The sequence below is a fragment of the Mus musculus genome, chromosome 16 (assembly GCF_000001635.26).
Source record: "Mus musculus strain C57BL/6J chromosome 16, GRCm38.p6 C57BL/6J".
NCBI lineage: Eukaryota > Metazoa > Chordata > Mammalia > Rodentia > Muridae > Mus > Mus musculus.
Genome location: NC_000082.6, coordinates 20207810 through 20225595, shown reverse-complemented (window position 1 = coordinate 20225595; position 17786 = coordinate 20207810). Strand labels below are relative to the sequence as shown.

General features: G+C 42.8%; 1 protein-coding gene across 14 annotated transcripts in view; it reads right to left on the bottom strand.

Moving 5' to 3' along the window:
- Yeats2 (YEATS domain containing 2) overlaps positions 1-17786 on the bottom strand; it is a 91521-nt gene that overhangs the window by 6978 nt on the left and 66757 nt on the right. For 10 of the 14 annotated variants that reach the window (XR_001781806.2, XM_006521903.4, XM_006521904.3 and 7 more), the window contains 9 exons: positions 17019-17177; positions 15388-15564; positions 13847-14027; positions 12201-12329; positions 11104-11205; positions 7110-7212; positions 5905-5978; positions 3843-3922; positions 2655-2856 (listed from right to left, as the gene is read on the bottom strand). Coding sequence is in view for 9 of the 14 variants with exons in the window: in XM_006521903.4 (XP_006521966.1) it covers positions 2655-2856; positions 3843-3922; positions 5905-5978; positions 7110-7212; positions 11104-11205; positions 12201-12329; positions 13847-14027; positions 15388-15564; positions 17019-17177 (1207 nt within the window). In the remaining 5 variants the exon portion in view is untranslated. Of the gene's footprint in view, positions 1-2654; positions 2857-3842; positions 3936-5904; positions 5979-7109; positions 7213-11103; positions 11206-12147; positions 12330-13846; positions 14028-15387; positions 15565-17018; positions 17178-17786 lie in introns of those variants that run through there. The other 4 variants (XR_384538.4, XR_001781807.2, XR_384540.4 and 1 more) reach the window with 3 other exon arrangements.

Below are 17786 nucleotides of genomic sequence, written 5' to 3'. Positions count from 1 at the left end.
ATCTTTCCACAAATCCAGCCCTACAGAGGATAATAGATGGAAAACAGTAACATAAGGAGGGAAACTACACCCTAGAAAAAGCAAGAAAGTAACCTTTTAACAAACCCAAAAGAAGTTAGGCACATAAACATAATTCCAACATTTTGCTGCACACAGGAAACCCACCTCAGTGACAAACAGACACTACCTCAGAGTAAAAGGCTGGAAAACAATTTTCCAAGCAAATGGTCCCAAGAAACAAGCTGGAGTAGCCATTCTAATATCGAATAAAATCTACTTTCAACCTAAAGTTATCAAAAAAGATAAGGAGGGACACTTCATACTCATCAAAGGTAAATTTTATTAAGATGAACTCTCAATTCTGAATATCTATGTTCCAAATGCAAGGGCATCTACATTCATTAAAGAAATTTTAGTAAAGCTCAAAACACACATTGCACTGCACACAGTAATAGTGGGAGACTTCAACACCCCACTCTCATCAATGGACAGATCCTGGAAACAGAAACTAAACAGAGACATGGTGAAACTAACTGAAGTTATGAAACAAATGGATTTAACTGACATCTATAGAACATTTTATCCTAAAACAGAAGGATACACCTTTTTCTCAGCACCTCATGGTACCTTCTCCAAAATTGACCATATAATCAGTCACAAAACAGGCCTCAACAGATAAAAAAATATTGAAATAATTCTATGTATCCTATCAAATCACCACGGACTGAGGCTGATCTTCAATAACAATAATAGAAAACCCACACAGACGTAGAAGCTGAAAAATACTCTACTCAATGATAACTTGGTCAAGGAAGAAATAAAGAAATTAAAGACATTTTAGAGTTTAATGAAAATAAAAATGAAGCCACAACATAGCCACAATGAAAGCAGTCCTAAGAGGAAAACTCATAGCTCTGAGTGCCTCCAAAAAGAATCTGGAGAGAGCATACATGAGCAGCTTGACAGCACACCTGAAAGCTTTAGAACAAAAGGAAGCAAATTTACCAAAGAGAAGTGGACAGCAGGAAATAATCAAACTCAGGGCTGAAATCAACCAAATAGAAACAAAAAGAACTATACAAAGAATCAACCAAACCAGGAGCTGGTTCTTTGAAAAAATTAACAAGATAGATAAACCCTTAGCCAGACTAACTAGAGGGCACAGGGACAGTATCCTAATTAACAACATCAGAAATGAAAAGGGAGACATAACAACAGAATCTGAGGAAATCCAAAACATTATCAGATCCTACTATAACAGCCTATACTCAACACAACTGGAAAACCTGGATGAAATAGACCATTTTCTAGTCAGATACCAGGTACCAAAGTTAAATCAGGATCAGATTAATGATCTAAACAGTCCCATATCCTCTAAAGAAATAGAAACAGTCATTAAAAGTCTCCCAACAAAAAAAGCCCAGGACCAGATGGGTTTAGTGCAGAGTTCTATGAGACCTTCAAAGAAGACCTAATTCCAACTCTCCTTGAACTACTCCACAAAATAGAAACAGAAGGTACTCTACCCAACTCATTCTATGAAGTCACAATTACTCTGATACCTAAACCACACAAAGACCCAACAAAGAAAGAGAATTTCAGACCAATTTCCCTTATGAATATCGATGCAAAAATACTCAATAAAATTCTTGCAAACTGAATCCAAGAACACATCAAAACAATCATCCATCCTGATCAAGTAGGCTTCATCCCTGGGATGCAGGGATGGTGCAATAAATGGAAATCCATCAACGTAATCCACTATATAAACAAACTCAAAGACAAAAACCACATGATCATCTCATTAGATGCTGAGAAAGCATTTGACAAAATCCAATACCCATTCATGATAAAAGTATTAGAAAGATCAGGAATTCAAGGCCCATACCTAGACATAGTAAAAGCAATATACAGCAAGCCAGTAGCCAACATCAAACTAAATGGGGAGAAACTTGAAGCAATCTCACTAAAATCAGGCCCTAGACAAGGCTGCTCACTCTCTCCCTATTCAATATAGTACAGAGCACCAGTGAAACTTGGAGGTAATCACATGGTCTCTGCCCACCAAGGACATAGATCTAGAAGTCAACAAACCCTCTCAGCACAGATAGTATATACCATAGGAAATGAGAGAAAAGACCACTAAGCACTTGGGTCCCAGGAAGCTTTCTACAGAAAACAAGACTTACCTAGATGGGGTGGGGCATTCTGATGTCTGTAAGAACATGGCTGAACCCTTCTTATTCTTTAAGGAATAGCCAGATGCTTTCATGCCTCTAATTTTTTTCTTTAGTAGTTGTCTGTTTCTTTCCTATATTTCCTACAACACTGTTGATTATTCTCATGTGTCCCCAATACCCTCTCCAGGCTTGGGGGTACAGTACCACATCCATAAGACACTGGCCTATTTTGATGGTAGTAGGCCTGACCTGCCTACTAGGGGTCCTTAAACACTTGGGTATAGTTCTGAAGGGCTGTGCTGTCTGGGGTGTCATGGTAAGAAGAAAGGGGTCATGGTAAGAAGAAAGGGTCTTGTCATCTAGACCAGCTCTCCCTCACCCCTAACTGAAGGCAAGAACACTGAAGCCAAGTGTTTTGTAGGGGTTGACAGGAGGCAAACACGCTCCACACTGGGGCAACCTATTAAGGCCTACCTGGTTCACTGTCAATCTGGGTCAGCACATCCTCAATGGAGTCTCCATCATGTCGCAGGCTCTCGGGGTCTGGTGGGGTGTAACCGTGGCAGCGGCACCAGTGAGCAATGTGCTTGGTCTTGAGGGGAGTCAAGTGGTGGAATCTTGGATTCTTCTCCAGGATTTCTTGTAACACTTTTCGTACTGTCATTGCTCTTTGCCACTTAAAAAGGATTTGATCCAAAATTAAATCCTTGAACTTTAAAATCAACAGTCGTGCACTGAAATAAACCAAGCAACTAAGAAATCAGATTCTGTCACTCTCTAGCAACAAAGGGACGACTTGTTTTGGGACCAGTGAGATGGCTCAGAGAGTGAGATGCCTGCCACCAAGCCAAACAAGCTGATTTGCAGGAGAGAACTGACTCGTCACGTCCTCCAGGCTTCACAAATGTGCAGTGGCATGCATGTGAGAATGTGCATGTGTGTACATGCACACATACACAATAACAGTTTTACATGTAATAAAAAGAGTTACTATCGGTCTTAGTGTTTACAAAATACAACAGAAACTTCTATGTCTGCATTTAAGGCTTTTCACCTGGTCATGAACCAACTTTTCATTTTCCCCAAAGCAAATTCGATGGATGACCCAGCTTCCGCTGGTGCCCAGCTACACGGCACACACTTTCTTCTCTCAAGATTCAACTGCATTTGGCAACATTGTTGTAAGTACTCTGTAAAACTCTGAATTCAGTATTATTTTGAAATTTACAAATTTAAAAATATTAATTTTATGTGTACTTGTGTGCACCACGTGCATGCCCCCATGTCTAAAGTGGCCAAAAGAGGGCATTTAGGTCCCCTGGAAATGCAATTACAGATTGTTGTGAACTGCTATTCAGGTGCTGGGAAATGAACCCACGTTCTCTGTGATCACAGCCATCTTGCTGCTGAGCTAACTATTCAATCCCAAAATATTTAAGATTTTCAAAGAAAATATAAGATGCTTTTCCTGGTACAGGAGACAAGCCTTCAAGAGATATCTGGGATCCAGAAGAACAAAGTTTCTGACTGAGCAATGGTCTACCACCTAAAGAGGCAAGTTTGCCTCCTTTTGTCCATAGAGGAAGAACACGCAAGCGTCCTCCTCTACTGTGCATCTGACTTTCAGTGCAGGCTGCAGACCTGTCCGGCAAGCAACCTCACCTCAGCAGCTCTCCTCTTCCCAATGTTCCAGCCGTAATACTGCTCCAAGGACTTCGCAGAAAAACAGCTGGCATCATCACCTACAACAGAGAACTGCAAACTCTGAATAAAAGTGATTGTTTAGAACAAAAGTTATTGTTAGTAGATTTCCAAGTTCCTTGATTTCCTTTTATAAAATAATATAAAAAATTTATTACTCTGCATGTGTGATGTATGTGCGTAAGTGAGGGTTTCTGCATGCCATGTGGAAGTAAGAAAACAACTCCTGAGGGTTAGTTCTTTTCTTCCACCTTTCTGAGACTCAGATTTAATGCCCATATCTGCTAAGTTGTGGGTTCTAGGCTGGCTAACCACAAGTTTCTGGCCAATTCTCTTGTGGCTGCCGCTCACCTCCTGGTAAAGATGCACCGGCATTATAGATGCATGTGCCATTGTAATCTGAATTCTTTCTAGTTATCGACTGATTAATTTTTGTATTTTGGGGTTTTTTGAGACAGAGTCCATTAGTGGTCAAGGCTGGACTCATCTTCAAGATCTGCCTGACTATGCTTCCTGAGTGCTGGTGTTAAAGGGATGCACCAACATACTTGGCTCTGCGATGTGGCGTTCTATGCAGGTTTCCTGTAGATGAAGAGCTTTTACCCTCTGAGCCATTTTACTGGTCCCCTACTTGCTTTGTGTGACATATTTCTCACGGAACAACACTGGATAAAGGCAACAGATGAAAGAATGCAACAGAGGTGAACTAGGGGCTTGGCCTTGCCACCAGCTCACTAGGTAGCCCTGGGTAAGCCATAGCAACACTCTGGGCTTCAGTGTCCTTCCCTGTAAACTGTAACAGATGCTCTTGAACTGCCCAGTTCTAGCTTTAACATTCTGAGTTTTAATGTAAGTGGACAGAGAAGGAGGAAGGGAGCATGCATGTGTGGACGCGCACAGACAGACACACACACACAGACACACACTCAGAGATACACACACATACACACAATGTAGGTAGGACAAGTGTGAGATACATCTTTTCTGCTGAGAAGGGAAACCATCATTGAAAGTATATTTTTAACTACCTCAAAATGATTCCCAAAATGAGAAGAGGAGATATGTTATTTTAGGAGTCAATGCTAGAGATCTAACACAAGACCCTGCGCATGCTAGATAAGTGCTCTACTCTTCCTCCCAAGCCCTCTCTTTTTTATATTTTAAAAATTGAGACAAGGTCTTACTAAGTTGTCTAGGCAGGTCTTGAACTTAACATAGTTCTCTATGATTCTCCCAAAGAGCTGGGATTATGAGCTTGTACTACAAGGCTCAGCAATTTCTCTGCTACTATTGGTGGGGGGAAAAAATCAGCAAGGTGGTCAATCTACCATTAGATGCCCACATGATGCACACGGCAAGAGGATGCTGCTCTCGTGGTGATCTTGCCCATGAACAAATACCAGTCTCCCTTAGTAAGGCTGTCTATGCAACCTTCACTGTCAGAACAACTCACAATAAGGCATCAGCTATTTTATCCCACTAACCAGGAGCTAACACAACCAACTCTGTTGTTAGGGGGTCTTGAAAACTACACATTTCCAACAGTATGTCATTTTAAATCTTAGAGAAATATTAATGGTTTTATAGGGCTGGCTTTGTACCTGCCTTGTCACCCAGAGCTGTGTGAGTTAATTAACCTGGTGTCACTGCCATTCTGGGAGCTGGGGAGACACTATCACACAAAAGACTATGGCTAATGAGAGGTCTATGTAAAGCACTCATGACAGATAGCAGGGGTGGCACACTATGTCTTAGTAGTGTGTACTTAACGTTTATAATTTACATATAAAAACAAATATAAGAAAATAAGCGATAAAGACTAAGTGAATGGTGGGATAAAGAGCTTACTTGTAAAGCATCTGCTTAGCACACACAGGGCTCGCCGTTTCGTCGCCAGCACTGCCCGTACCCTAAGTCTAACTGGATGCAACCAATGTACTGGGAATACAAGGCCCCTGCAGACGTCTGGCTAAAAGTAACAATCCCAAGTGTTAGCAAAGTGCACTTGAGGGCGCTGTCTTACCTTTTGCAGTAATTAATGGGATCTTCTTCACTACTGCTGTCAGGAGCTGCTGGATGGTCTCCAAATGGTCTACCCTGGGAAGGTAAACAAAGATAACTTTGTAGGCTTGTCATGTGCGCTCTCTCGCTCTCTCTCTCTCTCTCTCTCTCTCTCTCTCTCTCTCTCTCTCTCTCTCACACACACACACACACACTGCATACTCCTCTCTCTCTCCACTAATAAACAGCTTCCTTTCCTTTCTTCCTTCTGTTTTTTTAAAGACAGAGTCTCATGTAACCCCAGCTGGCTTCAAATTTGCAGATGATCTTGAATTCTTGATTTTCCTGCCTCTACTCTCTCAGGGCTGGGATTATGGGCATGCACCACCAGTCATGGTTATAAATCTCCTTTAATAAGGCATTTTATGCTTTAAAAAAACCATCAAGAACAAACAGATTTTGGCTAATTATACAACTATTGCAGGCATTTTATCTACATTTGAAAATTAGTAGCAAGATCTATTTGTAAGGTTATTGCTATTATACAAATGCCTGTCTCAGGCTTACTGACTGACACCTCCATGTGTCATGTTAAGAGACACCATGTTTCTACTGTCTCTAGACACTCCCAGCAATTCAAAGTGCATGATCAGAAGGGGGTTCCTAATTTGAAAAAGAGAAAACTTTAGAGAAAGCCGGTACTCCGGCAAAGGCACCTGCATAGAACAGGCAGGGTATGTTAATATCTAGGAACAAAATACAAACACCAGGGTGTTACACTTGAGTGTGCCATCCCCTCTCAGCTCAGACTGCACATCAGCAGGCTCAAATAAGTTTGGAGGCTTCCATGGCTATTGATCAAGTGCTACCTTTAAGTCATATCACTGGCTAAACTCTTCAGTGTTTAACTAAGAGCACTGGCTGCTGTTCCAGAAAACCCAAGTTCAATACCCAGCACTGACACGGGGGTTCACAACCATCTGAAACTCTAGTCCCCGGGGATCTGCCACCTTCTTCTGGCCTCCTTGGACATCAGGTGCACAAGTGGTATACAGACATACATGCAGACAAAATCCATATACACATAAAAGATAAAGTCTTCAGCTCTGCAAGGACAATGCCCCTACCATGCTTAATACCTCACTGCACATACTCACCTGTCACAACGATGCTGAAAAGCATCAGAAACCAAAAGCAGAGCCCCTTAGAAGACACGAGGATACTCACTTAATGACGTAGTTGCTTAGCTCAGAGCTCTCTTCTGTTTTCACTGCTACCTGGTTCTCCTGTGAGATGCAGTTTGGCCCAGGAGTTTCTGGTTCAGTCTTCACTACAAAGGAAGATCAACAAAAAAACCTGTCAGGGGCATCGGTGAAGACCCTGAGTCCTCTGACTGAGAGCTCCGTTGCCTGGTGTGTGGACAAAGCAGGAGACTCAAATGTCTTCTGCCCTCAAAGGCTCAGCACATGAGATAACTATTTGCTTAGGTCTCAGAGGGAGTCAACTCTAGGTGGACTGCCCACCACACCAAGCTGCTCTGTATCTCTCTCAGCCCGCCCAGGACTGATATTAGAACAGCAATTGTTCTAGCTCTGAAAGTGCCCATTCTGGTATCATCTTTCTAGACAAGCTCACCATACTGAAATATTATCCTAGTATTCAGAGACACAACACAGAAAGCAAAAAGCACATCTGTGGCACTTGGCAATTTTCAAGTCAATTTTATCTGGTTTCAATACCACAGGCCACAATCCAAAGCTGTTTGAATTCCAGCATGTTACTTCACAGATGAAACCGTTCATGTATACAAAACTATTGTTATGTTATTTTTGGTATTTTTTGGTAATGAGACAAGGTCTCATTAGCCTAGGATGGTATAGAATTTCTTCTGTGGTCTAGTTGGCCTGGAATTCATGAAAATCCTCCTGGTTCATCATCTCAAGTACTTGGATGATAGGTATGAACCACAATGCATACAAAATTAATTAAAAGTAATATATGAAATTATCTTCAGGTATATGAAGCATAAATCCATTTCTTGTTAATTACAAATGCATATATGTGTGGAAATACTATAAAATGTAAAACACTTCTGTCCCTGACAGGAACTAGTTACGCTGCATTAGCTGCTGATGTAAGCAGCAGTATCTCAGAGGATATTCCCTTGAAAAAACTGTGCTGACACAGCTCTTGTTTCTGCGTAGCTTCTCTGCCTTGACTCTCTGACAGTCTCTACTGACTTAAGTACCTGAGTGTATGGTACACACACTCTGTGTGTGGTATGCCTAGCCCCACAGTGGCTAACCCAGGCCCTGGTTGCTTTATATCCCTCACTGCCTCTGTATTGGATAAACTTGAATTCTTGGTGATTCTGCTTTATTGCTAGGGTTGTAATTTACATTTCCTTTCAAAACTAATAAAGCTGAATAAGTCTCACAGGCTTTGAGCTATTTGGATGTCCTCTTCTGAGAAGTGTTTATCAGTGTCTTTCACACTGGTTTTGAGTGGTCACTATACATTCAAAACATGATTCTTTTGTGTTTTATATATATGGAGGATATCTTAAGAGTCTGTAGCTTGACTTTTTGCTTTTAATATTCTCTGATAAAGCAAGGTTCTCATAATTAAGTCCCTTTTCCAACATCCTGTGTCTCATATTTTCTTCCAGAAAAAGTTTTTACATCTTTCATATTCAAGTTTATATTCTAATTTAAACTAGCTGTTACCTTTGATGTAAGGCAGGAGTATCGCTGCTTTCAGACATGGTATGTCCACGTCCCTTCCCTCCTCACCTGCTTGTCATCAAAAAGACCACCCCTCTCCACTGAGAGGGCGTATCATGGGCATTATTTTCTGTTTTATGGGTCTTTGTAATCTTTGACTACTTCAAAGGCTGAGGCTCCTTAGTATCTATCTGCTATCCTGTCTTCCTGATCAAGATTGTTCTGCTATCAAAACAGCTAGTTAATTAACAGCCTTATGAGAGTCTCACTAAAAGCCAACGTCAGCCTCTGCTTCCAGAATGTTGAGATTAGAGAGGCACACCACCATGTCTGACTTTGGCTCTTTTATTTTACGTGTTCGCACTTTTAACCATAATATATTCTTTTATTTATCTCCTTTTAATTTCTCTTAAAATGTTTAGGGTTGTCCCTATAAGATTTTTTATTTTAACTTTTATTATTAATGGCTGTGTGTGTATGTGTGCCAGGACTGTGAGGGCTGCCACTGAAGGCAGAAGAAGGCGTCAGATTCAGCTCCTCCAGGGCGAGGCTGGGAGCTATAGGCAGCTGTGAGCTTGGGATGTGGGTACTGGGATCCAAGCTAGGTCTTCTGCAAGAGCATAAGAGCTCTTAGCTGCTGAGCATCTCTCTAGCTGACACATCTGCCGCTCTGGTATTTTAATTTTATTTGGTATGCATGCATATGCATGTGTGTGTGTGTGGGGGGGGAGTCAGAGAACAACTTGTGGGAATTTGCTCTCTCGTTCCACTGTATGGGCCCTGGGGCCTTAACTCAGGTCCTCGGAGCCGTGGTGGCAAGTACCTTCATCTACAATGGCCCGGAACCATTGTTTCTGTCCCATCTTCCTCTTTCTACATTACTGGATATTTGGTATTGCTGAGTCTTCCCTCTCTTTGGTTTACTGAAAAAAGGTTTTACTGTATTTAATGGTTATGCACCTCACTGAACATTTTACTTTGCTTAAAACCAAAATAAGGACTGGTGAGGAGGCTCAGTGGGCAAAGAAGTGTGCTGCCAATCCTAACATCCTGAATTAGGTCCCGGTAATTCATATGAACAGAGAACCAACTCTTGAAAATCGTCCTTAAAGTTCTATATGGGTGCCATGGTGTGTACATGCCAATGTGCACACACACAGTTAATGTAATAAAACTCCAAAATAAAAGATGCTCTGTCCTGGTCCAAAATTAAACACACTAGTCTGGTGTGGAGCAGCATTAATGCTGTCACAGCAAATTTTGCTCAGGGGCAAACAAACGTTCCCTATCCATAAATACTGTAGGTGTTGTGAGTCACACGGTCTCTGCAGGAACCAAACTTTTGGGAGTCTGAAAAATACTATGAAGGCAAATGGGAGTGATTGTATGCCAATGAAGCTTTACCTACAAACCCAGGCCCTGAATCAGTCAGCTATACTCTACTTTAAATGAGCATTTAACAAATTATAAATCCACCTGCCAAGATGACGGGATTCCAGAATGCCTCAAGAGCAGCAGCCTGGTACAAATTTAAACCACACTGTTTCCTGCACATGGGAGGTGTGTGTATTCCCAACACAATCCAGGGTGTGACAGCTAACTGAAGGACTGACTGACACAAGAATTACTGATAGTGTTGTATCCACAAAGTAGCAGGCACCGGGGACTATTACACTCGAAGCTTTGACTATATGAGTCCGTCACTGCTAGGTGTCATAGATGACTGTCACTGTACCCACCTTCTACTATCAGGGATTCTTACATTCAGGGATATACTGCTAGCTCAGTGTGCTCCCACTAAAACTCCCTTCTCACAACTATGCTGCCTAAATGGATTGCTAAGTGCTCAAGCTCCAAAATAAGTCCTTAAAGTTTTGTCTCTATTGTTTTCTTAAACCAGCATGCCCCCTTGACCTCCCTACAACTATAGGGTTCTCTACTTTGCAAAAGTCTGGTTTACACAAGCCCATACAAGTTTATATCCATTGACCTCCTTACAGCTCAAGGGTTCTCTACTCTTTAAAAGTCTGGTTTATACAAGTCCTGTCCCTGAGAGCCCTGGACATAAATCCTGGACTGCACTATGCCAGTAATCACTTTTCAGACTACTTGTCTGGTACTTACCGACCACAGTTTGCTATTTATGCAGCTTTCTTGAACCAGGTTATAAACTGAAGGCAAAAATGATGCCTGATAATGCCGGGCAGTGGTGGCGCACGCCTTTAATCCCAGCACTCAGGAGGCAGAGGCAGGCGGATTTCCGAGTTCGAGGCCAGCCTGGTCTACAAAGTGAGTTCCAGGACAGCCAGGACTACACAGAGAAACCCTGTCTCGAAAAACCAAAAAAAAAAAAAAAAAAAAAAGATGCCTGATGCCCCATAATGTCAATTTCCTTTAGACTATGACACTGTGCGTAGTATGTGTTTGTCAAACAGCTGACAGATGCTGAAACTCAAAGCTGAACCTTTGGAACAAAGATACTGTGAGGTCCTACATACCTTTGGCAATTGCTACTGGAGCAGAGCTGGGGGCAGCTTGATTTGGAACACTTATGGGCAGGACAGTAGTAGGTAATTTGCTGGTAGAAAACGACTGAACCACTAAGACACAGAAAGATGAGAGTATAATAGTGACAGAAATTAGTATTTTCCTTAATTTAATCTTCAGCAATTTTATATATGCATATAATATATCCTGGCCACACTCATTCCCCCATGTTCTCTTATGCTACCAGCTTCCCTGTCTCCCAAAAGCTGCTCCCACTGCCCTGTCTTTTTGTTTTTAGACTGACTTTTAACCAGCACTGCACACATGGGCCATGGTGTGGAGCTATCTACTCAACAGTGTTTAGACCACTAAAGATGGCGCCCCTTTCTCTCAGTAACCATCAACTGCCAACAGTGCCCCTGTGGAGGGGCTGGACTTCTAAGGTCATCTCCTATCCAAGACAGAGCTGACAGGCCCAGCCCTGTGCAAGCCCTGGGTAGGTGATCACCAAGGCCACTGCATTCCTGAGTGTAATGGCCATGCTCTGTCCAGAAAACAAAGCTTCACCCTACTCCCACCCTATGGCACTTACATTCTTCCCTGTCTTCCTTGAGACAGAAATTATTTTTATTACAAATAACCCAACTCCATGTTGTCAAGAGCCCATTTTAAGTGTACACCACAATCTTAAGCTGTGCTGCCCACTAGTGGCAGAATAACTGAGTTACAGCCTCCACTATGGACATGAGGGCATGCCAGTAAACTAAGAAAATAAAAATGCAATAAAGCCAACTCACAAACGCTCAAGGTGTTCTTTTTTGACACATCTTTAGAAATGGGCAGACAGAGCCAAGCTACAGTGCTCAGGGGACACAGGTGCTTACCACCATGCATCACAACGGCCTGAGTTAAATCCCTGGGACCTACACTCTAGAAGGAGAACTTAACTCACAAGTTGTCCTCTAAACTCATATGCCTGCATGCACCCACTCATGCACATGAAATGAAACATAAAGGCTAACTGACAAGCTGTACAAAACCAAGAGACATCCTACCCGGTAGGAGGGTTCCCAAGACAGAGCTGCGTCAGTACCAGGGTGGCACGCACCTTTATTCACAGGCATCAAGACAGTCTGCACGCCACCAGAGGTATTGATGCTTAGTGGCTTGAGTTGACTGGGAATTGTCAGGACAGCCTGCTGGGGACTGGACTGAGCGGAATGAACTTTTAGCAACCCTAAAGTGGAAAGACAATGTCAAGTACAGTTAAGGTATTTCCTTCAAGCTCCTGCCCTCTCTGACACTCCCAGTTTCTCCCACAAGCAGTGCCCAGAACAATCACTCTTTAGTAAATAAAAAGTTGGATGCAGGAGGCAATGGATAATGGAGATTTTACAGTAAAACTCTGATATAATAATTTATTTTTCTTCTCTTCTCTTCTCTTCTCTTCTCTTCTCTTCTCTTCTCTTCTCTTCTCTTCTCTTCTCCCCCTCCCTCCCCCCCTTTCTTTTTTTGGTTTTTCAAGACAGGGTTTCTCTGTGAAGCCCCGGCTGTCCTGGAACTCACTCTGTAGACCAGGTTGGCCTCGAACTCAGAAATCCGCCTGCCTCTGCCTCCCGACTGCTGGGATTAAAGGCGTGCGCCACCACACCCGGCTATAATTTATTTTTCTTTTTTCTTTCTTTTTTTTTTTTTTTGGTTTTTCGAGACAGGGTTTCTCTGTATAGTCTTGGCTGTCCTGGAACTCACTTTGTAGACCAGGCTGGCCTCGAACTCAGAAATCCACCTGTCTCTGCCTCCCAAGTGCTGGGATTAAAGGCATGCGCCACCACCGCCCGGCTAATTTATTTTTCAAGTGTCCTTGTCCTAAAACAACAAAAAGCATAACAGGAAGGCAAAGCAGTAACTGCTGCCAAGACACAGGCTTTGGAGTAAGACAATGACCTGGTGTTTGTAGTTTTCAAATTCCTGTTTTTAATGAAAATATTGTATGCTAAGCAGTTGAAAAGCAATAAAACGCCGGGCAGTGGTGGCTCACACCTTTAATCCCAGCACTTGGGAGGCAGAGGCAGGTGGATTTCTGAGTTCGAGGCCAGCCTGGTCTACAGAGTGAGTTCCAGGACAGCCAGGGCTATACAGAGAAACACTGTCTCGGAAAACCAAAAAGGAAAAGAAAAGCCATATAACGGCAAAGGTTCTGATTATACACTAACCAGTGTTTAGTGTCACCCAATGTCCTGCTGATGCTTGCGACCCTCCCTGATTATCTCAACAACGTCTCTGTTTTTTCATTATTTCGGTGTTTATATATAAGAGAATGTATATCATGCAGGCCTGACTTCCTTAACCTTATTGGGGCCTATGCTATAGAAAAAGCTTTTTCTTCTTCTTTTTTTTTGGAGCCAGGATATGGAAGGAAGAGAAAAAGGAAGCACCTCCAAAGGCATGTCTCAATCATGGTGGGGTGGTGCACAGCTTTAATCCCCATACTCAGAAGGCAGAGGCAGGAGACTTGGGCCAACCTGGTCCATATAATGAGTCCATGACTCCACCGAGTAAGGGCACTTGCTGCCAAGCTTGGTGTCTGAGAACCAACTCCTTAGCTGTAGTCTTCACTCCCTTACCCTGACACTGAATGTGCTTTAACAAAGTAGCCATCTGGAAATATATCTGGCTTATTTAATGATATACTATACAAAATATGAACATCGTTGTCTAATGAGAAAGAGGGGGAAGGAGTGTCGTGGCACTTACCTGACACTGTGGCTTTCCCAGAGATGGAGCTTGGTGCAGATACCAGGGACGCGGCAGTGCCGGCAACAGCAGCGGGGCCCTTGCAGGTTGCCATGGTGGCCTGGCTTACACACACTTGTGGCTGACCAGGAGTTTTGATTATAGAACCAACAGAGGATGACACAGGGGTTGATCCTTCAGACTGTTCAATTAGAGCGACAGAAGGGAAGTTAGGAAGATGGCGGCCCTGTGACTTTCCCGGGGCAGCGGCTCACACAGCACACCAGTAAACAGCAGGTCTTGGTCACTACTACCCATGAAATGTCCTGCTGACGTATGAAGGCATGTGTTCCATGGCACTCATGTGAAGGTGTGTGTGTGTGTGGTCGGTTCTCTCTTCCTGCCATGTGGGTACTGAGAATTAAACTCACGTTGCCAGGCTTGGTGGCAGAGACCTGTATAAGCTCAACCATCGCCTACTCCATGCCATACAACTTCAAAAAATAGTTTCTTTAAAACAATTGTTTTTAACGATTTAATTTTATTTATATGTGCACATGTACATGTGTGTTATGCTTGTGCAGATGCCTGCAGAAGTCAAGAGAGAGCAGCAGATCTCACTGAGCTAGACTTACAGGTGGCTGTGAGCAGGCTTCCATAGGTGGTGGGAACTAAACTCAGGTCATCTCAAAGAGCAACAAGTATTCTTAGCCACTGACTTTCTTTCCAGGCCCTAAGGATGTAGGCCAGTTTAGTGTAACTCTTCTAACTGGCTGATGGGAACATGAAATGGCACATCTACATCGTCAGCTCCTCAAAATATTAAGAGTTCCTACATAAGCCAGCAATTCTACTCCTAGCTCTGAGAACAAGAAAAATGTCTATCTACATGTTTATAGCAGCATTCCTAACAGTCAAAAAATAGGAAATAAAAATTCCATTAAGTGATGGACAAAAAAATCCATAAATCTAAGTATTATTCAGATATAAAAAATGGAAAACTGATAAATGTTAGAACATAAATGAATTCTGCAAATGTCATGTAGATGGGTATAACTCCAGCACTCAGGGGGCAGAGGCAATGGCTAGTCTGAGCTACATAGTGAGACTGTGTCAAAACAAACAAAACTCTCACTAAGCAGAAGTAGCCAGACATAAAGGGCCACATGTATTACTACATTTATATAAAATTCTCCAAACAGAAAAATTCACGTGGAAAGACTTGGGCAGTCAAGACGGCTCATGAGTAACAGTCAGAGTTTGATACCATGAGTGTGGAGGGAGAGAGAGAACGAACTCCTGCAAGGAGTCTCTCATCTCCACACCCACACCTACCTAAAAAAAAAAAAAAAGATAGAAAAAGAAGGTGAGTGTTTTGTATAGGACAGGGATGGAAGCAATGGGATTGGAAAGGAGCTGCTGACTGGCATGGAATCTCTTTTGGGGACAAGGAAAATGAGCTGGCCAATGCTATGACTGTCTCACATCTCAAGGGTGTGGCCTTTGTGAAGGTGTCCTGCTCAGCCAGGCTCATTTTCACACTGGCCTTCTGCTTTCCTCACCTGGTGTACAGCACCATTTGCTGAGAAGGCCACTGCAGGGGAGGGAGCAGCTGTGATCACCCCCCCTGCCACTCGAAGCATCGTGGTCCCAGGCTTGGCGAGCTGTGGAGCTGCTGGCACTGACTTCAGGGTGTTGTCTGGTAACTTCAGCAGCGATGCCTGCCCAGCAGTGGCTGCCTGCAGCCATCAAAAGATTGAATGACAACATTGCACAACTTACTCCTTATCTGCATTTGACTGGATTTAAGAAAGTCTTGCCAATGAGGATTGTGTGGCGTGCTATGAACCCTTCCAACAAGTTGAATTCTATAACCTCTGAGGTTCCCTTACACGAAAATGGAACAAATAAATGGATGTATTCCTATTTGTAATTAGTATCTTCAAAGATATCAGGTCCTTTGTTTTCAAAAGAATTGAGTCAAAGTTTTCTTAAATTTCATGGTGTATTTTTGCATTTCATTTTTGAGTGTGTGGTGTGATGTATGTGCAAGTGCACTTGACTGTACATCTATGGAGGCCAAGGAGGACCTCAAGTGTTCTGCTCTATTAGTCTCCGCCTTTTCTCCTGTAGACAAGGTCTCTCAGTGACTGTGGATCTAGACTAGTGGCCAGCTTCAGTGACCCTACAGTGTCTGACCCAGCAGCACTACGGTTATGTGTGCATGGCCACACTAAATGTAAAACAAAAATCTTTAATTACTGTTATTTTGGGTGGGGACAGCTGTGCACATGCTATGATTTGTGAAGTTGGTTCTTTCCACCTTTATGTAGACTACAGGGATTAAACAGGTTGCTATACTAAGTACCTCTACTTATCTACATGAGTGCTGGGAACTTGAACTCAGGTCCTTGCTTAAGTGTTCTTACCCGCACACACCTTTAATCCCAGCACTCGGGAGGCAGAGGCAGGTGGATTTCTGAGTTCGAGGCCAGCCTGGTCTACAAAGTGAGTTCCAGGACAGCCAGGGCTATACCAGGGTTTTTTTGTCTTGAAAAACAAACAAACAAACAAACAAAAAAAAAAAAAAGAAAAAAAAAGGTGTTCTTTCCTATCTCCCTGGAAAGGCTTTAAACACGAGATACTAAAACCACGTAGGGCCAAATTCAGGCAGGTGAGTTAATGGTGCTCTAAGGTAGACTCAGGATCCATCCATCCACCTACCTCCTACACCTACCTAGCGACCGACAGGGATTTTTTTTTTCTCTGTACATGGCCTTGACTGGCTTCAAATTCACAAAGGCCTGCCTGCATCTCTTCATCTGGCCCCCTAACCCCTTACTTGAAGTTTGACAGAAAATACAGCACGCCATCGCATGAAACGGGGACTTATTTTAACTCTGTGGCCTCACTGTGGATCCTGCCCCCCTTACTGTCTTGTCTAAGCGGGGACTGTCTTGGCTAGCTTCAGAGGAAGAGAATGTACCTAGTCCTGCGGTGACTTAAGGTGTCAGGGTGGGCTGGTACTCAGGGGGGGACTTCAACCTTCTTAGAGATGAAGTGGAGGATGGGGTTAGGGGAGAGGCCATCTTGGAGGGGGTACTAGGAGGAGTGAGGGCTGTGATGTAAAGTGGATAAATTATTTAATGGAAAAAAATTACCATGTGTCAAGCATGCAGATGGGTACGCTTACCTGTGTAAACAAAGTGGTTTTCTGTCCAGAGATGACTTTCAGTGTCTGTTGTCCCTGTGCAGATGATGAACTGACTCCCAGTGTTCCTTGAACCACCGATGCAGTAGTCAGTTGTTTTCCAGGTGTTTGGGGTGATGGTTGGCCAACTAAAAATGTACCCTAAGTTGGAGGAAAATAATTCACTAAAATACATTAAACTCTGATGGCCTCCAACTATAGGCTGTAATGTCTCGGCTGCCTTCTACAACTCAAAGAACCAATCACTAGGAGTGCCACTAGGAAGCCCACCCTACTGGTTTAAAACCACAACTGGATTTATTCCTACTTTCTTCAATTGGAACGACTGGACCATGTCTGAATACGGCCGTGGAGGAGGATAAAGACTTCAACAAAAAGAAAAAGAAGAATGAAGCTTGTCCTCAATGAATCCAACCCGAACACCACAACCTGATGCTGCCTCTGCTTTGACCTTTCTAAGAGCAGAGTTTCAATTGTACATTAATTGTTTACTACCTAGTAGATGGGGAGCGGGGATAATTAGCATAGCAGGCTCTTTCTTTGGGGCAGGAAAATAGGGCTCAAATCCAAACTCTACCATTAGCTTAGCAGGAAGGTCTTAGATTAATTATTTAATCTTCCTGAATCTATCTTTTTACTTCTCAAAACCAAACAAGCTCAAAATAATACAGATTTAATGTCTACCATGGTAAAGGGAAATCATAATAATTAAAGGCATTATCAGGAAGTGAAGTAATTTACAAGATCAGG